General features: G+C 41.1%; 1 protein-coding gene and 3 long non-coding RNA genes across 6 annotated transcripts in view; 1 reads left to right on the forward strand and 3 right to left on the reverse strand.

Moving 5' to 3' along the window:
• Nucleotides 1-20,303, forward strand: part of BICC1 (BicC family RNA binding protein 1) — a 238,432-nt gene extending 218,129 nt beyond the window's left edge. Inside the window, exons 11-21 of the mRNA XM_014538709.1 lie at nt 1,035-1,196; nt 1,792-1,988; nt 2,115-2,247; nt 2,793-2,949; nt 4,997-5,162; nt 8,180-8,219; nt 8,578-8,732; nt 11,571-11,727; nt 14,857-15,017; nt 17,480-17,579; nt 20,236-20,303. Of these exons, the coding sequence (XP_014394195.1) occupies nt 1,035-1,196; nt 1,792-1,988; nt 2,115-2,247; nt 2,793-2,949; nt 4,997-5,162; nt 8,180-8,219; nt 8,578-8,732; nt 11,571-11,727; nt 14,857-15,017; nt 17,480-17,579; nt 20,236-20,291 (1,484 nt within the window). The 3' untranslated portion in view covers nt 20,292-20,303. The remainder of the gene's footprint in view (nt 1-1,034; nt 1,197-1,791; nt 1,989-2,114; nt 2,248-2,792; nt 2,950-4,996; nt 5,163-8,179; nt 8,220-8,577; nt 8,733-11,570; nt 11,728-14,856; nt 15,018-17,479; nt 17,580-20,235) is intronic.
• Nucleotides 9,050-11,612, reverse strand: LOC106725904. The gene is made up of 2 exons (XR_001361907.1): nt 11,531-11,612; nt 9,050-11,393 (listed from the first exon to the last, which is right to left on the reverse strand). It is a non-coding gene; the product is annotated as an uncharacterized LOC106725904 (long non-coding RNA).
• LOC106725903 lies at nt 11,734-23,024 on the reverse strand. The gene is made up of 3 exons (XR_001361906.1): nt 22,955-23,024; nt 21,616-21,814; nt 11,734-13,735 (listed from the first exon to the last, which is right to left on the reverse strand). It is a non-coding gene; the product is annotated as an uncharacterized LOC106725903 (long non-coding RNA).
• A 9-nt stretch (nt 23,025-23,033) lies between these two features.
• LOC106725902 overlaps nt 23,034-26,403 on the reverse strand; it is a 318,458-nt gene continuing 315,088 nt past the window's right edge. For all 3 annotated transcript variants that reach the window (XR_001361903.1, XR_001361904.1, XR_001361905.1), the window contains exon 6: nt 23,034-23,163. This is a non-coding gene — a long non-coding RNA (uncharacterized LOC106725902). The remainder of the gene's footprint in view (nt 23,164-26,403) is intronic.

Consider the following 26,403-nt stretch of genomic DNA (forward strand, 5'->3'; position numbering starts at 1 on the left):
ACTCTTAGCAGTCTTTAAATTTTTCTAACAGCTATTCTTGCTTTAATAAATATAACATATTTAAATAATATGATTAATACACCAAGTAGCCTTGCTTCGACACCATTATGGTAAAGGCAGGGTTTTTTTTCCCTGGGCCCATCGTCTCCCAAAGCTGTCCCTTCCACACAGCAATGCACCTCGAAATGCCAGTCTCATCGCTTAGCAGGCACTGAGTTCTTGCTGCACTAGAGAGAGAAAAAAAGTGAGCAGACAGTCAGAGTTACTCAATTTTTAAAATGTTTTTATGGCTGTACCTATCCTGTAACACCTAATGCTTTAAGTATTCCTGGAAACTTATGTAAAAATCCACATTTTATTTTAGATGCCAGAAGGGAAATTTCATTACCATATTTTAAATGCCAGAAGGGAAATTTCATTACCTAAATCAGGCATTAAATCTTTAAAACAAGGGGAAAATTTTTTTTTCTCTCCTGAGAAAAGATTTCGCATGCATGGAGATGAGCGCGAAGGAGTCATGTCAGTGTTCTGACACAGTATGAAAACTGTTGCAGGTAGCCACGCCTGTCCACAGTGGGCCAAGCAGAGCCATTCCGCTGCAGGAAGTCATCCCCTTAGTCGCTGCTAATTGTATGTGGTTTGAAGCGTTTGTTTGAACGAGTATGACAACTGAGCTATGCAGGGAAATGAAAATGGGTTCCCACTGGAGCAGAATGTTGTTCATCTTGGCTAGTGACGTGAACGCAAAGCAGCTGGTGGTGCTCAGTGAACCCCCACTGCCTTCCTGGTTGGGGCACACACCTGTCTCCCATTTTCCGATCAGCATCTGTTTGTGGATAAGCTGGGCCCTGTGTTGAAATGGTATCAGGCTGTATTTCATGGGAATATTTGAAAGAAGGTAATCTATCACTCAGGTTTTATATTCAGAAAATATCAGATTATATCAGCGTGCATTCCAAATAGCAATATTGCTGCCATCTGTTATTTTAAAATCTTGAATGTATGCATATTGACTGTACATTCACTTATCACAGGTCTCTTGGGCCCCACCACCTTATCTCTAAACACTTCGACAACCCCGAACTCACTCTTGAATGCGCTTAATAGCTCCGTCAGTCCTTTGCAGAGTCCAAGTTCTGGCACCCCCAGCCCCACGTTGTGGGCACCCCCACTTGCTAATACTTCAAGTGCCACAGGTCAGTATCATTTAAGTACAATCAAAGGCATGTCTTTGTAGGTATTACCAGTTTTTAAATAAAATGTACTAGTGGTTCCATGTCCTTAGGGGGAAATCATGGTTCAAAGCATACTTTTTAGCCTAACAGAAATTTCCTAATGTGTAAATTAGTTAAAATGATGCGCGACAAAACAGTGAGTTTCCCATAAAAGTAAAACATAACCTTCGAATGTGACTAGCAGATCAGGAAAAGGAGCATAATGTGCAGGGAGCAGTGGCAAAGTCATATGAAGGTCGCTGACTTATCACTCGAAAGGTAGATTCTAGCTGGAGAGGTTAGAATTGCTCGGTAGGTATATGCACACGTGAAGTCCAGCTTGTTTCTTCGTCTGTACCGTGAGGAGCTTGGGTTAAATATTTCCTAGAGAGTTGTTCCATTTTAATATTCTTTTGTGTAGTAATGTTAAACCTGTTTGCAGAGAGAGATGAACATTGAATTCCCTTCTGAATTTGCAGCAACAGTGATGTTTTTTGAAGTTACTGAAGATAATATAATGCTTGTTGATTCTGTGTTCTTTCTGTCTAATATCTGTCTTCATAAAATGTTGTTCTAGGCTTTTCTGCCGTACCACACCTTATGATTCCATCTACTGCCCAAGCCACGTTAACCAATATCCTGTTGTCCGGAGTGCCCGCCTATGGGCACACAGCCCCCTCCCCCCCTCCCGGCTTGACTCCTGTCGATGTGCACATCAGCAGTATGCAGACAGAAGGCAAAAAAATCTCTGCTGCTTTAAATGGACACGCGCAGGTAATGTCCCTCAGGATGGTGGGATCTGTGCTGTTGGTAAGAGATAAGCCACTAGTAAAACTTTCAGTGGAAGTGAATTTTAGAATGGTGACCACATCCACATGCTGTTTTCTATTGTTATTTCAGCCTCCGAACATAAAATATGGTGTAATATCCACTTCATCGCTTGGAGAGAAAGTGCTGAGTGCAAATCATGGTGACCCGTCCAGACAGACAAGTGGATCGGAGCAGGTGTCTCCCAAACCAAATCCTGCCGAAGGTATCTTTCCTCTGGACTTCGGCGGGCCTGTTCCTTGGACAAAGGGGGTTGTAGAAAGTCCACGCAGTGATTTCAAATTGGTTTTGCTAATCGATTATGACTTATCCTGCCCGAAGTTTGCAGAAAGACAACATCCTGAATGAAATTCCAAAGAACATGGTGAAAGATAAACTGAAAAGCAGACAAACTTCTTACAGAAAGAATCCCTTTCCCATGACATTGGGACTTCCTAAATGAAAGTGAATGTAATTATGTAGCAGGAAAGCATCAACTTAGTGTGAGTGTGTGTGTGTGTGTGTGTGTAATTTTTTTCTAAGTAGAGTGGACCTATTTTTAATCCTTTCATCCCTAACTTTAAAAATATGAGGGTCATTTCTTCACATTTCATCTTGAGTTTTTGAGGCAGCCTGAACTTCAGGCGTCGTCTTTGCAGCTGAAAGCTGCTATGTCTGTGTCTCCCTGGAGCTGGATTCTGGTTTGTTTCCATCGCAGGGGATTGCTGATGGTGAACTCGTGTTCTGGGTGTTGTGTTTCCTCCTCTGCAGGCGGTAACGATGCTTTTGTGGAAGTAGGCATGCCGCGGAGTCCTTCCCACTCGGGGAACACGGGCGACCTGAAGCAGATGATGGGTCCCTCCACGGTTTCCTGTGCCAAGAGGCAGACGGTGGAGCTCTTGCGCGGCACGAAGAACTCCCACTTACAGTAGGTGTTTTCATCGGGGAGGCCCGGGTGCTTGGAAGGAGATTGTAGCGCGAGCTGGATAGGTTTTAAGTCAGGGGAACAACACTGGGTTTGTTGGGCAGTGAGTGCTCCTTGGTTTCAGCAAGTTTGGTCTCATCCACGAGTTTATTCATTTCTCTTTATAATTTCCTTTTCTTTTTCCTTTAAAACATTTTTTTTTCATTGAAGTAACATTGGTTTATAACATCATATGACTTTCAGGTATGCAACATTATACAGTGGGGTCTTGACTTACGAGTTTAATTCGTTCCGTGACGGAGCTCGTAACTCAAATTACTCGTATGTCAAATCAAAAAGTGAACGAGTGAGACACGTGATGCTGGGCTGATGTGGCGTTCACTGTGACGTTCGCTGCGCCAACTAGCAGTGGGGTATCTGAAGCTGGCTCGTAACCCGAATTTTAGCTCGCAACTCAAAGCAAAAAATCGGCCGAGACCGCTCGTATCTCGAAAAACTCGCTAGTCGGGATACTCGTAAGTCAAAGCCCCACTGTAATTGGACATCTGTATATACTACATCATGCTCACAACCAAAAGTCCATTTTCCATCTGTCACCATACAGTTGACCCCCTTACCCAGGCTGCCCCTTTCCACTCAACTTCCGCTCTGGTAACCATAGATCTGTTGTCTGCCTCTAGGAATATGTTTTCTTTGTTGAGTTTTTTTTTTTCACTTAGCATAATACCCTCAAGGCCCATCCTTGTCACAAACAGCAGAATTTCATCTTTTTTATGGCAGAGTAGTATTCCATTTCAATCTTAGTGATATTTTTGTGGATAAAAATGTTATTAAGACTTAATACCTGGTAATTCTCACCCTTATATCCTACCTAGAGTCCTTCTCGTCATAAACCTTGGGTGAATATCTGGGTCCTCTGAACTTTCTCTGTTGCTCTGAAACTTTTAACATGATCTCTGCTCTTCTGTAAGCAGCAGGGTGATTTTTACTCTCTGATGATTGCGTTTAGATACTTCCCTGGTGTGAATTCTCTTTCATTTGCCTTTGAATTTCTAACTGAAACCATGGCTACCTTGTTCTGAAGTGGTTAACTGCTCACTTTGGTGATAAATACTTGACAGTATATGATTTCATTTATTACAAATCACAGTGAATGTGAATACATATATTGTATTAAATATAACTCTCCTGTACAATAGGACAGTTACAAATGGGTGTTCCTTATTTTACTTTTCGTTTCTTTTCTTGTTTCAAATAGGCAGCCTGTGTTTTTTTAAAAGAAAAACAATGGAATGCTTCTGTATTGAAAGGTTTTGCTTCTATCCATCTCCATTTTCCCAATTTCCCCTATTGTCTTATTAGTTTTTTTATACAGCTGACCCTTGAACATGTGTGGGTTAGGGGCCACTGACCCCCTGTGCTGTCAAAAATCCGTGTCTAACTTTGACTCCCCCAAAACTTAACTACAGTTGTCCCTTGGTACCTATGGGGGATTGATTCCAAAATCCACATATGTCCAAGTCTTTATACTAAATAGCATAGGACAGTGCATACAGTCAGCCCTCTGCACCTGTAGATTCCCAACCATGTGTCGAAAATAGTGTTTTCAGTCTGTAGTCTGTTAAATCTGTGGATGTGGGACCCAGGGATATGGCGGGCTGCGTGCTTTCAGATCAACTCAATCCTGTTTAGACCATGTACCCAGGTGTCATTGATATCTCCCATTAACAATATGACATATATACTATATACAGAAAATGTTTGAATATATATCATGGAATAGTTTTAGCTCCGGCTCTTAGAGTCAGAATGCCTGAGTTCAAACTCCAACTCTACCATTTACCGGAGGTATGACCTTGGGCTTCCCTCTTCTGTAAAATGGGAATAATAATAATACTGCCTGTCTCATAGTGGTGTTGTGAGGATTAAATGAGATGATATATGTAAATAGTTGGCAGTGGCTAGCATACAGTAAGTGTGGCACAGAGGAAACATTCGGTGCATTTGTGTGTGTGATGGTGGATGTTAAAGTCCAGACTCTGTTTCACAGCAGCACTGACCGGCTGCTCTCAGACCCAGAACTGAGCCCTGCAGAGAGCCCTCTGGCTGACAAGAAGGCTCCAGGGAGCGAGCGAGCTGCAGAGAGGGCCGCAGCCGCCCAGCAGAACTCTGAAAGGGCCCGCCTGGCCTCCAGGCCGTCATATGTCAACATGCAGGTAACGATAAAATGAGTGGGAGGGTCATCCAAATGTAGGGGCTGGGGATAGAGAATGGCGAGTTCAGAAACTAGGTTTTCTTTCTGCACTCTAGTCCAAATTAAATTTAAATCTATGTGCAGTAGTTAGGAATTGGTTTTGCTATAAACTTTAAACATGAAATGCAGGATTTAGCTTAAATGGTTAAGTTATCCTATATAATAAAAGGCGAATATGCAAATTGACCGAACAGCGGAATGACCGGTCGCTATGATGCGCACTGACCACCAGGAGGCAGATGCTCAATGCAGGAACTGCCCCCTGGTGATCAGTGTGTTCCCACAGCGGGAGCTCTGCTCAGCCAGAAGCCCTGAGCCGGGCTCACGGCTGGCGAGTGCAGCAGCGGTGGTGGGAGACTCCCACCTTCATGGCAGTACTAAGGATATCTGACTGCCGGTTTAGGCCCACTCCCCACAGAGAGCGGGCCTAAGCTGGCAGTAGAACATCCCTCGAGGGCTCCCGGACTGCGAGAGGGCGCAGGCCGGGCTGAGGGACTCCCCAAGTGCACGAATTTTGTGCACCAGGCCTCTGGTTTAAAATATAATATGAAAGGTAATGTGAATGGTCTGTGTCACTATGTGTAATGTAAATGACACTATTCACCTGTTGTTTTATAAAATTTTAGATAAATACCAAAGCTGTTATTTCTAAGTATTACTGCCTCTTGACATAGTCTTGAATAAATAGATATAATAATCCTTCTATCTATAAAATGGAGGTGATAAATTTGGTGTCATTTAGGCAGTTATAAAAATAGCTAATATGAAGCTTTAGTTTTTTGAAAATAGATGATAAATATTATTGATGATTATATTGATTCACAAATTTTTATGATTATTTTAAACAATTTCCTCAGGAATTTTTCTCTATATCTGTAGTAGGCTAACTACTCAAAGTAGACTATTGAACATGAAGTTCAGAAATCTGATTTCTGTATAGATGACAATATGAAAGATAGGGATTTTGTGCTTTTAGAGATTCCTATAACCGTTTGATTTCAGTACCATAATTATTGGGTAGACTTACCTACTTCATAATAAGAGATATATTGCCCCACTCCCCAACGCCAAAAAAAAAAAAAAAATCCTAGAAACCAAACTGTCACAGATACATAAAGAAATTAATTTGTGGAACTAAATTATACTTCTATAATTCCAGCAAAAACTACAACTCAATCCTGCTTATCTGTTCTTTTAATCCTTTGCATTTGAACATTTCCATGAGATTTTAGATGAATGTTTTCACAAAGCCATGGCCTTTATAAAGTGTCAAAGTTTTTTAAAAAATGATATCTGATACATTTTCTCTAGCGGGCTTATTTTCAGTTAATATAAATTAAAATTCCCTCCTCAAAGATGTATCAAATCTGCTTCATGATCCCTTTATGGTTTTCGTCCGTCTCGTGGTTCTTACTTTCCATCCATTTTATAACTAGAGTGAACCACTTTCATGTTTCTTTCTTTTAGGATGGGTAAGAAATGTTCTTGGTGATACAGTTTCAACTTAAATAGATGTGTTTGTGCCATTACTACAGCGCTGACTTTTAAAACCATAAGAAATCAATGACAGTAGTCATCTAGCATTGACGGGGAGAAAGAGTGAAGACTCCCTGATTCCCCCAGCTGAGAACTCTGTCTCCGGTGGTCCTTGGAGAGCTGAATCCCCAGCTCTCTCCACACTTATCTCACTTCCTAATTTATTTTGTAGTTATTTCCTTTACCCGTCCCTGCTGAGGCTCTCCGTGCTCTGAAGCTATAGGTTTTATTTTTCATTTTTTTTAAATTGTGGTTTTCTTCCACAAAGTGCCGCACAGTCTCTTTAACCTGAGGCACTCCATACATATTTATTATAAGAACAGGTGAATGTAGGATCTTCCCACACCTTGCCCTTAGATGTTGATCGTTAAAAGTTGATTTTAATTTCCATTGCCATTTCAGATCTAACGTTTCAAAACCATCGTCAAATGTGTTCTCTAAAAATCCACTCTCCTGATTTACTGCCACGTTCTCAGAGCTCACCACACGTCCTGGTTTGTCAGGGTCAGCCCGTTTCCTTGTGTTATCCTGACCTAAGTATTATTTGTGGCACATTCCCGCTCAGAAGTCTCCTGTTTCACACTGTGAATTACCTGGGCGTGCAGCCTACATATGGTGATGTGGTCCCCTGGGAAAAGGGTCAGAAGAGCTCTTGCCAGCTGTTTCTCAGCCTCCTGGTAGCCTTTAAGACATTGTTAATCAAGTCTCACTTCCTCAGCTGGGCAGTTGAGAACACTGGGTTAGCATGTGAGATGTGGCTCTGTCTAGACCACTTTCTTCCAAACGACCTACCGTGGTTTCTGTGTAGACCTGTGTCATATGTCACTTATTCAGTGTGAATGAAAGAGTGGATAGTGCCATCCTACTCCTATGCAATACAAGGTAACTAGGTTTAGTTTATTGTAATGCTTACTGTTATTATAGCTTAAAGCTCGACATTTGCTATTTTTCTCCTTTCAAAAGCAAAGACCATTCCAATTGGGCTAAATAATTTCTTAAGCTGCCTGGACATTACACTGCTTCAGGCCATCCTTTGAAGAGGGGATTTTGAGAAACAGATGAGGCCGGTAGATAACCTGAAAGCATTTTCATAATGCTTTATTTTGAAACTTAGCAGAACTACTATTAAGTTATTTACTGTGCTTTAGCATATACTTATCCTGGTGTTTTAAATATTCATAGAAAATAGGATTTTTTTTTTCTTTTGAAGGAAGATTTCTGGCTCTTGTCATTGTCTCAACTTAAAGTCAAAAGTAGTAATTTATATTCTAATTAATTAGATTTGAAAACATGTTTAAATTGATCAGACTTGCACTGAATTAATGAGACATTATGGTGCTTAGCAGGTAGATTCATGGGCTCTAGTCAAAACCTTGGTTTTCTAATCAGCATGACATTTGGATAAACTGGCAATAAAATACTTTCGCTCTGTTTTATTTTCAGGCATTTGACTATGAACAAAAGAAGCTATTAGCAACCAAAGGTATGTGATATAGTAATGATTTTGATTCTCCCCTCCCCCATCAAAGACCCATAAAAGATTCTCCAGTATTCACGTTGAATTGTGAAATTGGACCGTCATAAAAAAAATGTTTAAGTTCAAAGTTGCAAAAGTTTTGTTGGGGTTAAATGTACTTTATTGAGTAGATTAGCATTAGATCAATTATGAAATAAGGTAGCATTTTAAAATATAATGGCATAAAATATTTTATGACGATATTTTAAGGCATTTTGTATTAAATAATGTTCAGGTATGATTTCTTTACATATATCAAAGGAACAGCACGCTTCAATATTTTTAAAAATATCAAGCATTGTGTTTTATATTCTGTGTTCCAAAGCTATGTTAAAGAAACCAGTGGTGACGGAGGTCAGAACACCTACAAACACCTGGAGCGGCCTCGGGTTTTCTAAATCCATGCCAGCCGAGACCATCAAGGAGCTGAGAAGGGCCAACCACGTGTCCTATAAGCCCACAATGACAACCACTTTTGAGGTTTGTAGAGCCATCCCTGCCCATTCTTCCTGTCTGCTCTCAGCAAAGGAGAACAGTCGTCATCTCTCCCCTCCCATTCTTCATTAAGTAGGAAAAGTCATTAATGGGATTTGTTTTAATTTCTATTCTTATAAACATATTGCTGTAAAATGGATGCACTCTAACATGCTCTTTTACATGTCTTCTCTCAGAGTTGTGGATCAGCTGTTTGTTATGGAGATGTAAATTCATAACTGAGTTTTTGTTAGGAGGAGAGTGCCGTAAATGCTAAAACAAGGCTGAGATTAAGCAAAGGATAGATGTAACAATAGTCCATAAAATGTATAAAGAATCCTTTTATTCAGGGGTATCGCTAGCAAGCCCACCATAGGGAGAAAAGGCAAATATTCAATAAAAGCAAGTGTTCAGATATGAGTTAAAAAGTCAGTGTGTTCAGTTGTGCCAGGAACACAGCAGGAAGTATCACAAACAAGAACTCCAGAATTTTATGTTTCCCAGATGTTGGCTGCACTGCAGGGTGAGACTGGGAAGCTGGCATCTGCGCCACATGGAGAAGGGATCCAGAGTTCCCAGCTCCCCAGCCAGGCTACACATGACTCGCCCAGCCAGCCTTTTCAGCTTGAGAGGATCAGATTTTGGCTCTAAGCCCTTTGCGAGTGGGGGTGGAATAAGAGCGCACACGCATGCACACACCAACTGGGGAGACTGAGCAAACCCAAACACGGATGGAAATGACTGATCCAAGAATCACAATGTTCAACCAGAACACTGCAGACTGAAAAACAAATACTGGTGAAGGGTTTCATAATTGTTAGTCTAATCACTAGCATTTGTAGATTGACCTTCTTTCCACCTGTTTTCTTTGTAATAAATTAGACTGTTGATGAAGGGTAAAAGCAAACGTGCATTTTTTCTTCGTCTCTTTGCGTAAGTGAAGAAGCAAATACTATTGGAATACTAAAAAGAGGTCAGTCTCCTATGAATTTTGAATTTCATTGTCAGGCCTACAGTAGCAACCTGACAGCTGTATTTAAAGATTGAGGTTACTGCCAGCAATGAGAATATAGGGACCTAGGGAAAAGTTTTGAGGCTCTAAGAGGTGCAGTCCTCTCGCTGCCATTGTAGCTCTGAGAGAAACTAAACAACTTTTGTTGGCAGCGACCTTCTTTCAGCGGATGCACCTACAGTCTCGTCCATTTCACTCACCTTTGTTTGGTAGGATGGGGTGTTAGGTGGTTGATTGTGTTTCTGTACTTTCAGAGATGGAATATTCACTGCAGAAATGCTAATTCAGTTCTGTTCTCAAAGACCAACAGTGTGACGGTTTGAAATGATCACTGTGACAATGTAGTCAAGTGCAGGGGCTGTGGGGTCCGGCAGCCACCACTGATCGATGTGCAGCTCTAGGGAGTGACTTCACTCCTCCGAGCCTGTTTTCTCATTTGGTGGTTTAGAGGCTCACATGGCAGAGGGCAGCCAGTGCATAGCATGGTGTACGGTAAGTTCTGAGTAATACTTAGCGGTTCCTGTTATTTCCACTGGAGAACTTTACCCTGAAGAAAACCAAGAGCTTGGAATGTTGATTTAGGAGGCTATTGGTGGCAGTTGTGGAAATAGAGAGGAGGGGGTGGGTGTGGGTGTGTTTAGAGATAACATGGACAGAATCTGCCGATGGATGGATGGGATGTGGTGAGGGAAGGAGGGAGGAGAATGACTAAAGCAACTGGGTAAATGGTAGAGTTACATATTGAGATGTAAGGATTCTAAGAAAGGAGTAGGTTTGGGTGTAGCTGGTGGGGACAGATATACAACCGTTTAGTTGCAGGTACCCTAAATTTAAAGTGAGACCGTTACATGGAGGTGTCAGATTGGCAGCTCCAGGATAGTAATTTGAACAGAAAAGTTAAATCTGGAGGTAAAAATTTTGGAGTCCTGGATGTAGTTAAACCTTGAAAGAGGTGAGATTACTGAATAAGAGAGAAGGAATGCCAGGATCCAGCCCAGAGAGATGACATTCAGAGTGGAAAGGGAGGAAGATCCTACAAAGCTCCAGTGCCATAGGCGGAAACCCCGGGAGTGTGGTGTCCTGATGCCTTGAAGGAGGAAGTGTGAGAGGAGGGTGTGGCCCGCTGTGAGACCGATTGAGGTGAGAGTGTTGAAGTGAACAGTAAAGGATTCTCTTGGAATTCCCCAGTAAACGTGAAACTTTGGAAATCAGAGAATCTTGGTGTTAATTTTCTAGATCCAGTACAAAATAGGGTGTCTGTAAGATGCTGATGGAATGAATAAATGCTAGCTCCGTGCAGACTTTGAGATCTTTTAAATTATTATTTTGATTTGGGGGAATGAAATAAGGTAGACTTTTCTAGGTATTTGTGATTTGTTGGAGAGATCCTGTTTAGATGAGGCCAACACCGGAGTCATGCCAGATCTCTCTCCGCCCTCCAACTTGATTAGCCTGGTAGCTGGATTCTTGTCAAAGCATTGGGTCTACTATTCCTCTTCCCCATTGTTTGTCCTTTATGTGTGGCACAAGGCAGAGAATCTCTTGTAGATCTTTACAGGAGTAAGTCTTTATACCGAGGACTCTCAGAACTCTGCTGGGCACCTTCACGATGAGGGACAGAGATTTCACGGTGTATATTTCCAAGTCCTCGGTGGCTGGAAGACAGAGGATAGAGACAGGGACCACAGCCTCGTCCCCAGGAGCAGCATCCATGGGTGACGGCAGTGGTTAGCAACTGAAGTAAATGGCAGTGGTCTCCTGGGCGTTCTTTCCGCCCCCCCTCCCCACCCACCTTATTCAACGTTTTCTTGTCTGGCTTTCCTTGTGGACAGGGCTCATCGGTGTCCCTCTCGAGGTCCAACAGCCGTGAGCACTTGGGAAGCGGAAGCGAATCCGATAACTGGAGAGACCGAAATGGAATAGGACCTGCCAGCCATAATGAATTTGCAGCTTCTATTGGCAGCCCCAAGCGTAAACAAAACAAATCAAGTGAGCTTTGACTTTTAATCATACTTTTAGGTATAATCAGCGTGAAATTGGTTTATTTGGTTGAGGGTGATGCTCAAGAATGAATTCTGCACTCCGTGCCTTCAAGTGTTTGTCATAATTCACAGGCCACCTCCTCTGGGAAGCCTTCCTTCTTTTCCCCGGGGAAGCAGATCAGGTGGTTTTCTGCTTTCACCGCATTTTGTACATGCTTTTTCTCCAGCACCTGTCATGCACCTGTCTAGAGCATAATTACCTGTGTACGTAATTGTGTCCTCCTGTAGAATTTGAGCTCCACAGCCAGGGACCATATTTATTCATTCAGTGAACACTTTTTAAATGCCCACATGCCAGGCATTCTGTTGGGCTGTGCCTGATTTGTTATTTCTTCCCAAATGTCTGACAGTGTGTGACACCTAGTAGGTACTCAGTAAATGCTTATTGAATAAATGTAGGAAGGAGTCACGCACACACACACAAACATTCAGAAAATGCTTTTTCTCATCTGGAAAAGGCAGGGACAGGAAGATGTGGAGCCGACTGTGTCCAGATTAGCACCTTGGACAACAGAAGAAAGTCTGCTCAGTAGGTAGCTCCTTAAGGTGAAAAGCAGCATTTGACATGTTAAATGGACAAGATGTAGCTGAATTTATGTAAATTTAATTTATCTTTAAAGCATAAGGGTTCTGGCTTTAAAAAGATACGGTTGAGACTCAGCATGAGTCCAGTGGTTTGTCTGTAACAGCACCCACACTTCTGGACTGTGTTAAAAGATGAGCAGATGAGAATTGGCAGTAGTCATCACAATATATGCCTTCGTTCAGGGTTTGGGACGAATTGGGAGCCCTGAGACGCAGAGCGTGCAATATTTGAAGGCTCCTTAAAAGCCATCTAAATGAGCACAGTAGACACTCAGTAAGTCAGGTGTTACCATCAATCAAGTTGCTGTGCTGTCGAGGGTCTCCGATTTGAGAATACCATTCTGGGGTTGGCCAAGTCTCAGTAAGAGAGCACGGTCAACTCGTTCCTGCCCTTGTGCGCTGTCTGTGGGCGCCTGGGCCCTTCCTGGAGACGGGGGCTGGTCCTCCATCACTGACAGGAGGGCGGACTGAGGCGGCTGGTGCCAGGCAGGTCTAGAGGTGGAAGTGACCTCTGTTCTGTAGCCCAAAATAAATTAGTCCTGTACCTCTCCTTTCCCTTCACTTGATGCTGGATAATTAAAATTGTCTGTAAACTTAAATGCACTGAGGTTCAGGATTGGGGAGAAAATACCAGGATTCTTTAATAAAAGGGAATCATTAAAGAAACAGTTATTTTGCTTTTGTCTGATGTTTTAAGAGAATAGGGAGTTTAAGTGGTTACGATAAAAAGAAACAATGTACACTAACAGATATCACTAAGAATATTTTAGCACATCTTTTTTTTCACATTTTATTAATGAATTTTTTTATCTCAATATATGCCAAGTATCATTTAACCATGTAATCTACATAAAGATATTTTTATATAATATTTTACATTCTTTTTTATACTATGTCTTTAAAATCTGGTGTATATTCACACTTACTGGACATTTTAATTGCCAATAGCTACATACTAGTATAGCCAATGGCTACTGTACTGAACAGCACAGTTTTAAGTAATTTTTTTTTTACACCCTCATCAGCATTACCAATGTCTAGGTTTTTCCCAGGCATCCCTGTTTATACCAGTTGTTCCAGTGTTAATTCTCAATAACTCCCACTTTCACTCTCAAAAAAGTAAATTTATCATTTGGACAATTATATGGTAAACTTACCATGTTGTCAAGTCCAATGGTCACTTCATTGTGCCCATCGTATCCTGCTTGGCATCCCCCTTGACCCAGTACGTCACTGGTCACTCCCTCTCAATCTTTTCTGGTGACATTGGGGCCTTACCTCCAAATGGTGGAGTGGTCCAGGGCCGAAGGCCTTCTGAACTTGGTTCTGGATCCTTTTTCGTCACATTCTCTCCACAAGAGATAAGACATCTGTTTTTAAGAGAAAGAGAACGCTTATCAAGAAATTCCTTCCACTTGAGATAAAGGACTCCTCCACTGGGAGATGAAAACAACTGAAGGAAGTTACTAGTGGCACCCAAAACAGTGCAGAACGTGATTCTTAGATTTGGTGAACGCACTGACCCCAGAGGAGATTAGGTGGACCTCACTGGTCAGGTGAGTGTCCTCCTTCCCTCTCTCCCGAGGAATCCCCTGTGAGGCTGCATCTTTGGTGTAAGAGGATTGAATCCCTACATGGACAAGAGCCAGTTGTTGGCCGGGGATACGGGCTGCACAGCTCTGCTAGAATCTCCAAAGCAGATCTTGAAGAGTATTTAAATATTTGGTCAACTACTTGGCCTGGCTCACGAGGCCATCACCCAGCTGTGCATGTCACTGGACCTGAGAACTATACACAATGTGGAGAGATCGTCACCCATAAATCAGTTTCAGAGCCAAGCAAAGCTCAGCATTGCTGTCTTAGAGAATTTTTCTCAAGAGACCGATTTGTTTCTGTCCTAAATGAAATCCGGGAACTCCAGCAGCATTTCTGTCTCACTTCATGGTACTCTTCATGTTGGAAGTACTCTATTTTGTGAGCTTACGGCCCAATTATATTTTTGTAGGGAAGGGGATTTATGTGGTGCACTGTTACAGAACCCCTCTGACCGCAGGTGAGCACAAGTGTGGAGGCAGAGAGCCATCCGAAAGGAGCCCGGACTTGCAGTACCTTTCCGTACCTTAATTATGTCCCGAGGGTCTTCCTCCCGATTCCTCACTTAATTCACACGCAATCAATTATAAAGAGCAAATGCTTCTGAATGCTCCATGAGAAAGTGATTAATGATTATTAACTGCAGAGGCACTGTTGCTGAATTGCTGCCTCCCAAGTGTAACCTTATAAATGGCAAGAGCCTCTCTGAAAGCAATAACCGGCATTTCGTTAATGAAAAGCCAGTGTTTCACTCCGTAAAGGATTGCTCTGCTTCTGCAGCTACAGTTCTCTTCAGCCCAGCAATGAAGCTGAAATATTGGAGGGATTAAAACTTTTAATTAAACCTTGTTCTCTCCGGGCATTTGCACTTCAAGCCTGTCTCTCGTTTGCCCTTCAGCGGAACACTATCTCAGCAGCAGCAATTACATGGACTGCATTTCCTCGCTGACAGGAAGCAATGGCTGTAACCTAAACAGCTCTTTCAAAGGCTCTGACCTCCCCGAGCTCTTCAGCAAACTGGGTCTGGGCAAATACACAGACGTCTTCCAGCAGCAAGAGGTCAGTCATTATTTACTCATCCCCCTCTCCCCCCCCCCCCCCGTTTGGGTTCTGTGTATGACGACTTCTAGAATGAAATCCCTCGCTGACCTGTGACTGTTTTCACTGAGCATTGATTCAAGTCTCATAGCTTGTTTTTGCTGCTAAGAAAAACGTGATCTCATTTCCTATTTAGTGCAACTAGTAAACACAGGATGTGTGTTCACAAAAACACCCCTTCAACAGTTTTAGCTAAACAGTGTATTGATTCATTGCTCTCAAGGTCAGCAACAAGTCTGTATTTAATGTGATTTCACACTTTAAACTATTATCTTTATTTGTGGCTCGTAAATACCAGTACCTGAAATAAATGTGTGGTTGTTTCTGACCCCATCCTACTCACGTTACTGAAGTCTGTTCTCACAGAGTATAATGTACTTTTTTGCATGCTCATTTATTCTTTAATTTGCTGATTGGCTTTTGCCTAAACTGAGATGTTTTCTGAACCATCTCTACCATGGATTTGGTCTAACTGCTCAGCCATGGCCATTATGCTCTGGCGTAGAGAATAGAGCGTGACTCTTTCTGATAATGCTGTCATTTTACCCAGGCACAGCAGTGAGTTAGAATAGTTCCATAAATGTATCTATTCAATTATAGTTTGACACTAGCATCTGAGAGACCATCTGATTAAGTCAGTAATTCCCAGATCAGTGAATGAAGAATCTAGAATTTTTATTTAATGCTTTGTATCATAAATTGAAGGTATTGCCCATAGCTCAATAACTTAAGTTTGATTGCTGAACTTTACATTTTTTTTATAATACCAAAAAGGTTATAATGTGTATATTGGATAATTAGTGTTCTGAATTTAACCAAGGATGTTGTGAGTTGAATAACATTTTCATCATCAGTGCATCAAGGAATTGCACTTATTTAGTCCTGCTGCTTAGATGAGGGTGGCTGATTGAGAAGTTCAAGGGCAGAGGTATTTTTTAACTAGTCCAGAAACAAAAGGTTTCCAAGTGAGATTAGATATTATTCAATAACATTCAGGGTTTCTTTTTAATCTATAGTATTTATTTGAAGAAGCATAGAAATAAATTTACTATAGGTACTTCTTATCCACTTATTTCAAAAAGGAAGAAAATATGATCATATAAAACCAAGGTGGCTGGCTTTATTTCTTATTTATTAGCTTAGAGCAGACTACAGCCTGCAGACTTGCTGCCTGATTTTGTCAGTAAGAGTTTTCTTGGAACACAGTTTCATTTGTATTTTGTCTGTGGTTGTTTTTGAGCTCAAACAGGAGAGTTGAGTAGTTGCAACAGAGTCAATATGGCCCACAAAGCCTAAAATAATTACTGTCTGGCCCTTTATTTCAGGCATCCCAAATTCTTAGTCTCCATTAAATAGAATTTCTAAAAACATAGCTTTAGATCTATGATAAATGAAAAACAAAAAGGTTTTACAAGATCTGGGTGTAACTTGTAAATCAAAACAAAATTTCAAATTAATTTCTTGAAAAAGGATGCATTACTATTTTCAGGTGTGTTGAAATTTGGTACTGCTTCCTTTATTTAGGATATTTTCCAATATTCAGGTATAACTTAATAAGAATCGCCCATTATCTAACCTTGTGAGATTTATTTAGCAACTTTCCCAGATATTTCTGTATACATTGTTATCAGCCATAGCTGCTCATTCTTTTATCCTCTCGGTGAGCCCTTTGCTCTATGTCTACAATCATATTTAATGCCCACACAAGCCCTGCAAGGTACACTACTCAGCCTGTGTACACACAGAAGTCTTCTCAGAGTCAGAATCTGAACCCATATCTCTCTGCCTTTGGAGCCCAAGGCCCATCTGTTCTTCCACACTGTCTCCCAAGGCGGGATGAGATCCCCGGCTAGCTGCCCTCCACAGTTCGTTGCTGATGCCACAGAGCACAGTTACACTGTTCCTGGAAAGATTCTTGTCTGCCAGGCCCAGCCACGTGGGTCATGGGTCTGATGAAGCCTGGGAATTCCTCTGTCATTCTTATGTAAAACACAGTGGAAGATACCATCTATGATATTTATAATTCAGCTTCTTTTTATAGAGATATACTTAAGTCAAAGCTAAGAAATATTTTCTCTCTTCTGGGCAGATATGTATTCTTCCTTTTATCAGTTCACAAAAAAAAATGTACAATTTGTATTTCCCTTTTTGTCCCGGCTGCCAGGATGCTCAGATCTAAGTTTTTAATCTCAAGTGCAGTCAATCGCTGGCTTAGACTAAGTCTACTGATAGAATAATCACTTTTGTTTCATCCCCTTAATTACTTTACTCTTGTCCCTTAGGTTTGTGACACCACTGTTCTTTTTTGGAAGCAGGCAGAGTATAATTAATAAATAAAGTAGGTGTAACAAGGAGTCGAACCCACAGTGAGGAAGAAAATAAATCCTTAGTATATTGGTTATAGATTACCTTTTCACCCACAGATCGATCTTCAGACATTCCTCACTCTCACAGATCAGGATCTGAAGGAGCTGGGAATTACGACTTTTGGTGCCAGGAGGAAAATGCTGCTTGCAATCTCAGGTGAATATAAATGCTCACACTCATATTTTAAGTCTGAATAACTTCTGCCAGTGGTCTCAGCCAGTGGGGCTGGTTCGACCCATTTACCACTTGCTTGCCACCCGGGCACCTTGGTGATTTGTGGTTTCAGAGTGCTTCCTGCTAACAGTATGACCAATGCTCAGAACATCCCCTCTTTCATCAAGACATCGCCTGAAAACCTGCTGTGACAGTAGCGTTCCTTAAAACAGATTTCTCCAGAAAGATCTAACCAAAATTGCCCTTTGCAGAACGTGAGCCGGGGGTTGCAGCACAATTCTCCTTTCTTGTTGTTGTGGTCAGCAGCGATCATTGGGTTAGTGAATAATGATTCTGGATTGACTGTCGTGTTTCAAGTGCATGTGTGCTTGTATACCAACAGAGGTCATTGCAGAGGTGAATGTTCCGTGGTACTGGCAGGTATTACTTGTCTGAATGCTTTTTATTTTATTATTTTTTTTACTAAAATTTTCATGAAATTTGTGAGTCACAGAAGGGTGTAGGATCCTGAAATTAGTCACAGAATGAAGGAAAATAATGTTGTCTGTCTCCCAGACTGCCTTCTGTGTGCAGCGGTTTCATACTCTATATATTACAAAATGCTCTACACATATTTACTGGGGACCTCCTATTTGAAAGGAGATGAGTCAGGAGTTGGCAAATACAGAACAGTGTACCTCCAAAAGGTGTTTTGAGAAATATGAGGAAGAAATGGGGGTGTCAAACTTTGGGTTACTCTTTGAAGACTGTCTGATGAATGTCCGTCTTTCAAAAACGTAGACACCAAGGGCAGAAGCCAGTGGTGGGGTGGGGTGAGAATATGACTTGGCTTTTTCAGAACATTGAAGCTGCAGGCTGTGCCTTTTTGAGGCCAGCAGGTGCATCCAGCTGGTGAGAGTCCTTTGCAAACAGCAGTCACTAATCAGATCAGCAAGTAAAATTTAAACCTCAGTGGTTTTCCATTTTGTTTTAGCAGCAGATTGCATCCCTCACCCACTTCCCCACAGGAAATCTTATCTGTAGACCTAATATCTGAAGCAGACATAAGCGGAGCGGCTTTGAAACAGGGGTGGAAATTCAGCCATTGAGCAGCCTGTTGGGTCCTCTGTGGATAAACACGGTTCTGCATGCATCAGTGATTAGGGACGTCTTCCTCCACCCTGTGTCCCCAAGCGGCTGCATTAAGGGAGCTCCATGGGCCTGACGCTTTTTCTTTTTCACTCATAAGATCAGCTTGACACAGTACAAAGAACACTGTATTCAAACAAGGAGATTTGGGCTTTGCCTCTGCCAACGCGTGAGTCCTTGGGCGAGTTTCCAAAACCATGAAGGTGGATTGGAATAGATGATCCTGTGAAGTTACCTTCTATTTCTACATCTATCCTTCCACGTGGTGCATATATGAATAGCAGGGGCCTCCCCTGTTGTTTTTTTATTGTCTGTGTAAATAGGATAATTTGTTTTTTTGACTTGTTTACCCTAAAGCTCCACCTCAGAGGGCTATACCTAGAACTAAATTTACTTTACATATTTTCGCATTCATCCATTAATGTGAAAATGAAATTTACACTATACTTGAAATTTGATTAACTCACAGAATCACCACGCTTATATTAAAATATGCCTGTGGGCCAGCACGTTTATAGAAGAGAGTGTTCCAGAACTCCATAATCTTTCTCTAGAGATTCATGGAATGTCGGTGACAGTAAAATGAAAGTTCAGTTTTCTTTGTGTACCAACCCACTTCCAAACTCTGTAAGGCTTCCAGCAACAAGCAGCTATCTCTAAATACTTCCAGGGGCTCCAGCTGGATTGTTACCGTCTTTACTTGGAACACGTTTGTGATCTATTCCAGGTGGGTTTGGGGGAGTACAGTGGGAAACAGCAGGGAGGGGGTTTGAGTCCTCTTTAAAAACATGTTTTATCCAATCATCATCTTCAGCGTGGTTCTGCTGAGGGTATAGCTCCCGTCGCCGGCCTCTCAGTGGGACTCACAGGTCCTTGCTGTGAACCGGAACGGGACTTTGAGTAAGATGCCTTATGAATGCTCTGCACGGCAGGAAGTACTTGATTATTTTAAGAATGATTTCACCTCACTTTGTTGCCTGCATTTGTTTGAACCTGGTAAATTGTTTTCTCGGCAAATAATCAGTTTTTGTTGAGAAGCCCTTCATCAAAAAGCTTCTTTTTCCAGTTCAGCTCATTTGATAACAAACACATCCATTTATAGCCTCAGAACATTCCATTTCCAGGTAGGTGCAGGATAGCTGGGCAGCCTGGACGTGCGTTGGCCTTGTGGTTTACAGAGTTTGCTCACAATTCCTTTTTAAAACTTTAAACTTATAATCAGAGTTCTTTCAGTGTAAGGTTTGGTTCTGTTTTTAATTTTGAGCCACAAGACATGTATTTTTGTGTTATAGGAGATGAGGTTTATCTCTAATAGAAATGGATGAGAGAAAAAAAATGATTTTTTTTTTCAAATCCATGATTTTTTGACAATTTTTTTATTTCTCTCAGTATTTTCGTAAGTAGTTAGCTAAATATGCAGGGACTGAGTGAAAGGACGTTTAGCATCCTGTTGTCAGGCTTCCCGCCAAGGCCTCAGGTAGATCTAACATTTCCCGACCTATTCTTTTAGTTTGTGACTCTGTTCAGATCCGCAACAAGATCCTGAGAGCTGCCAGGATTGTGTGACCCTTGGAATTTCAGAGAAAAAGGTTGGTATTTCCCCAATTATCCCTTAGGCTTACTGGAAAAAAAAAAAGGACAGAGTTTGCTTTTTAATTTAAAAGGCTAAAGTCTACTCAATAGGATTTGGTCCTTGAGAATCTCTCTGGGAGATTTGTATCTTAGAAATTACATTCTTTAGGGAATGGCTGAATTCCTTCACAGTCATTTTATTCTTCCCAAAACCTAGTTGATAGGACTTTTCGGAGTAAAGTTTTCAATGAAAAAATTGTTTTCTTCACTGGCCCATTGGTTTTCGTGTGCTCAGTTGGACATGTTCCGTGGGATAAGGGAGTAGAATGTTTGACCTCATTCACGCCTTTCCTCCTCTATAGTATGGGAGTGTGTGTCCTGGTGCGTGGGTTATTCCCCCACGAGAAAATGAAGGCCAAACAAAGTGTTTCAACTTGAAGGTGACAAAACTTTCCCAGGCTGTGCACTTCAGAGGATTCATCTATTCTTAACTCTCCTATACTTGCCTTTAAATATATTAAATTCTGTCTTGATTTCTGAATTTCTGCGGGAACTTGATACAGTAGCTATCTGTAAGCATGCCTGCATGTGTCTTTTGCTTGTTAAGGTATCTTCCTTGCTTCTTTAAAGTTTTTAAGCTACATTTTTCTATTTTTTTTTTTAAAAAAAAAACTGGCATATGAACTGTGAAGCAAAGCTCTGCTGTCTGGCATAGGTGGGACTACCAATTTCTCAAATCTGTGTTCCTGATGCTTTGGTTGGTCTTCGCACAGTGGATGGATCCCTGCAGCCCAGGGCCTGGACCTTTGCATCAGGCAGGGTTAAAGCTTGTCACTTAACTGCTTACTTTGACTGTTTTTTTTAAATCCTCACTTCAGGATATTTTTCTATTGATTTTAAGAGAGGAAAAGAGAGAGAGAGAGAGAGAGAGAGAGAGAGAGAGAGAGAGAGAGAGAGAGAAACATCTATGTGAGAGAAATACGTCGATTGGTTGCCTCCTGCACACCAGGACCCTGGCCGGGGAGGAGCCTACAACCGAGGTATGTGTGTGCTTTTGACTGGAACCCAGGACCCTTTGGTCCATGGGCCAACACTCTATCCACTGAGCCAAACAAGCTAGGGCACTTAGACTATTTTTAAAACTCAACTTCCTTATCTATAAAATGGAGAACGGTAATATTATCTACCCCTTAAGGAGGACTTAAATACAACAAAACAAATAAATCATGACATTTTTCTTCTCCCCGCCAAAGACCTAAATGTGAACAAATAAGAGATGTCTCTACTTATGCATTGCCCCCATGGGGCAGACACTTACGTTTTGGAAGGCAGTGAGGTGAAATGTTAAGGGTGTTGGTCCATTTTCCAGAACTCGGGAGACCAGAGCACTCCTGGCCATCTGGCTGTCCTTGGCCACCGGTGACCCCCTGCGACATGGGTCTGTGTTTTTAGTCTCAGCATTACTGTAGCCAGCCATTGCTTGCAGTGCAACTTCAGAATTCGAAAGGGGATTGTACCTGTGTGTGGTTAAAAAGGAACTGAATACTGTGCCAATATAAGGTGCTCAATCACTGGCTCCATCCTGCCCCCCCCCCAAAAAAAAGACAACTTTAAGCATATTAACTATATAATCTCTGTATTTGAAATTGAATACGTTGGAAGATATCTGGCTATCAGAGGCCAACAATCCTGTTCCTTGTATTAATTCACCAGCAAGAGTTCCATCAGCTGATATGAGGATTTATACATTTATGTGGGGTAATGAGAATAGAGTGGTTGCATAGTCATAAACAAGGTAGGCTGCTTCAATTTTTTCCCTTTCTGGTTAATAATTTTTAGTTGGAAAAAGACTGTTTTCTATGTACTCTGGTTTCTTTAAAATTGAGCATCTGAGATTTCCCCGAAAAATGTAAAGTATTGGTGGTTTTCAATTGTTTATTTCCTGAAGTGGTTGCTATTTTTCACTAAGTTAACTTTTTATTCAGTGAAACCTCCTGCTGATATGCTTCTTCATATAGCTCCTCTGACCCAAGGATCACAGGTATCACGAGTTGGTGGAGCCACAGGGCTGGGGCCGAACACGGCCATGTGTTCCTCCAATATTCTCATGTGTAGATGTGGGGTCTTTTCATGTCTGACTGTAATAATTTAATGGTTGCTGTATTTGACGTGGGTGAGCTCAACAGCTGTAGTAACATTCTTTGTCTTTGGTGTAATACATGCTCTCCTATGCCTTTCACCAGCATTGATGTCCCCCCATCCCTTTGCCTCTGAGGTGACATTTGGGATAGGTCAACCTGCTCAACTTGTATATCCAGAGTTTAGAGGATTCTGAGAATGACACCTCCCCCAGATAGTTGACAAACTGCAATAACAACACTTGTTGTCCTTGGTTCTCTCGGCTACCAACATGTTGCCTTTAATATCAGACTTTCTAGCATTTCAGAAATGTCTTGACCGTCAACTAAAGGTTTTCCTTTCGCTACCAGACTTGACTCCCTCCTCCCCCAAACCTACAATACACCATTTTCTGAGCTCGACTGCCATGTCCTGTAGATTATAGACGTTCTCCATGGAGTTTCTAACAATTCTCTCTTTCTCTCTCTAGACCTAAATAAAAACCGGAGAAAGCTTTTTGAACCGCCAAATGCACGCACCTCTTTCCTGGAAGGTGGAGCCAGCGGGAGGCTGCCCCGTCAGTACCACTCGGACATTGCGAGTGTCAGTGGCCGCTGGTAGCAGTGCCCCCCTGGGACCCCTGCCAACTTTCATCAACGTGGAGACAGGAGATCTGTGAGCGGCCATCACTGCACGCGTCCATAGCACTCTGGTGACTGGTATCAGGACCAAAGCATCTTATTCACACCTGAATTTTGTGCCAAAAAGGAAGAAAAGAGAGAAGATATTCTTATGTCATCATTCAGAATACCACATGCAGATTGCTTTTTAAAAAAACGGTAATTGGACAGAATTTGCAATATGAGGGTAGGGCTTTATTTCCTGTTTTTATTTACCTATATAACATATGCACTGATTTATTTTTTTTTTTTTTACTTAAAATGAAGGATGATTTGACATCTGGGATGCCAGAAAACATTGAAGTTATTGTTTGCTTGGTTTTTTTTTTGGTATTTGGGGATTTTTTAAAAATAATAATCAAAAGTGGAATTTTCTGGTACTGCTCTAAAATAAGTATTGAGGTCTTTCAGCACTTTACACTTTCTAATTTCTTGTCCTGTGGAAATGCTCTCATTTTTATGTCACCTGATGAAATGGTACAAATCAGATTTAGTCACATTTTTCTGACTGCGTTAAATTTTTATTTGAAATGGTATTGGATTATTAGTTTTTGTGCAGAATATCCTGTGACTTTGGGAAATGTAAGTGACTCCACTTGATTCTGGACCAGCTCTGTTCATTTATGTCAGCGTCCTAGAAGCAGTGAGCAGTGAACCTCGTTCACTGTAACAGGTGCAAAGAAAGACCAAATGGACTTTGCAATATTAACCCTTTGCAGTTATCATATTTAGCTGCTGCCTATATTGCTAAAATGATGTTAATGGTTGTCTAAAGGCAAAGGGCTATTTTTAGTATACTGCCACTAAAGGATACTTATTTATATCAAACTTTTTATTTTTAGATATTATAAGCATACCGTACATAACTGATGAAATTGATATCTACTAGAGATTTATGGTAGAGCATGGACGGCATTCAACAACTGGAGCCCTAGATTGTCACTTTATTTAAAAAAGACAAATAATCATCTGACAAGACAGCACTGTTGCCATTAGGAAGAGAGATAGATTCCTGTTCTTATCATGTACACATTAGCTGCGCTCCGTGTGGTCAGAGGACCTTCCTTAAGCCACATGTGTCTACTTGCAGTAGGCTTATGTATGTTGAGAACAGAAAGGCTTTATTTAAGTCTCCAGTGACAGTTTGTAAAGACAGTGGAGTTCCAAAGGAGGGGCAAAAATGACTGTTTTCTAAGTGGCCAGACTCATTGTTACAATCATATACTGTGAAAGTCCAAGAAATCAGGCAACATTGTTTCCTAGGTCTTTTCAGACATCTTATTGTGGATTTATGAAGGGTTTTCAATTCATGAAGAAAATCACTAAGTGCCTCCCTTTCTTCAAAGCAATATTATTTCCAAGTGTATTAATTTGTTGAAAAACTTTCCCATAGGAAATGTTGTGAATTACCTGTACTGTAATGACTTATTTATGTTCATTACTCAAGATTTTCTACATGGACATAAACCACTATTGCATGCTGTTAAGCAGACGGCATTAGATTACATAACAATTGGGGACTTTCATACAAATGCAGATTCGCAAATACTTGCCTGGCATTTTTCCATGCCTAAGTCTTACCATGAAAGAATAAGAAATGAAGAGAAATTTTGCACACAGAAATATTTTCACTTTAAAAAAAATTGTATTGGTTACTTTGAAGGCATAGATGATGGACCTGTCATAAAATTATCAATGATCGCAGCACTAAAGGGATGCTCATTTCTAAACTAAATTGCTCCCTTGGCAAGTACAGGTCACATGGACCTCCCTATCTTATGTGGCTGTACAGACACATCATGCTACACATTCAGCACAAGAATTCCAGATTTGTTTCCTGTTCAACAACTTGGTGCTCTACATTTTATCATTTTCTTTAATGAGACTTTCCCGATTACAAAGCATTTGGAGCTCTTTTCCCAGCCCTCTATGATGCATTTGCAACACGAGGAGGATGGGATGAATGTGCAGTATTAACACCTTTCGTACCGCTCAGGAGTTTTCTCGTGTTTCGCGCGCCATCTGTTAAGGACCGCTCACGAGTGTTCTCGTTTTTCACGCCCATGGAAAAAGGAGCGAATCTAGATACTTAGGTAAATTTTGTTTGGTCCCTCTTGTGGTCCCTGGCGTATGTCTTAGAGATTTCTATGCGGTACGCAATGTGTTAAGCTGATGGAGGTTTTATGAACAGTGCTTTACGCCAAAGGGAAAACTGTCCCAATTAAACTAGATTAAATAGGGTGGTTAAAAATAAATAAAAAACACTGGAAATTACTTTTCTCACTTTCTCTTATGCAAGGAAGGTAATATGACACTACAGTACACGGTGTTGTCAGTGTTATATGATGCACAAAATATTTGGATTATTTGAATAAATGGTAATTTTTAATCAATCTGTGCCTTAATAGTGACCAATTATCTGTAAATATAGAACAAATACAGATTGTATTTTTTGTGTGGGTTTTTGTCCTTTTAGTGATTTTTTAAAATGAGAGATGGAATTAAACATTGAAAATGGGAATTTTCTAATCAGTTGTTATATGAAAAAATAAATTTATATAACCCCTTTGTATTGCCCTTGCTAGATAAAATGCCTTTTTTTTAAAAAAAAAAATATCTTTATACAAATTCTGTGCCTCTCTTTGTTTTCTAAGACTTTTTTTTTTTTTTTTTGGTTTTGTGTGGCTCTGTTCAGCATAATTGAAAGATGTGTCTGCAGAATTGAATATGTTCTCTTTGTCCTGTTGTTCTGTGTTGACAGTTCTCATTTCACCCAGAAGCTAAGGCACTTTATTTTAGCCAATGAATGAATCCAGGACCAGTAATCAATCACTGTTTCTGTGGCCACCCATAGGTGCATACAGCAAGAGTAATATTATAGAAGAGGTTTTATTCTTGTCCTTTCTTTTATAGAGGCTCAGTTGCATGACCACTTTGACAGCCTCATTCATCAGCAAGGAGCTCCTGACTGAAGGGACGCTGGGCTTCCTGACCCAAGCTGCCATTTGAGACTGACGGTTGTGCGGCCACACTGTGTGCTCTCTGTGCTTTGCCCTGAGATCCTGTCTGAGCTCATTCTCAAACAGAATCGATACAGTTTTACTAATTCTGAGATTTGTCTAAATGTCAAAGAAAACCTAACCACCTCTTATGCACCCAGAAATCTCTCCACTTGAATTACCTGTGGTAATGGTTCTTAAAAATTGTTTCTAGCACACGAGTACTTTTTAATAACTGAACTCTTAACTTGGGAATCCAATATTAAATCATCATTCATTCAGGCTTAGTACGTACCAGGACTTGTTCTA

Source organism: Myotis brandtii, unplaced genomic scaffold (genome assembly GCF_000412655.1).
Source record: "Myotis brandtii unplaced genomic scaffold, ASM41265v1 scaffold196, whole genome shotgun sequence".
NCBI classification, from domain to species: Eukaryota; Metazoa; Chordata; class Mammalia; order Chiroptera; family Vespertilionidae; genus Myotis; species Myotis brandtii.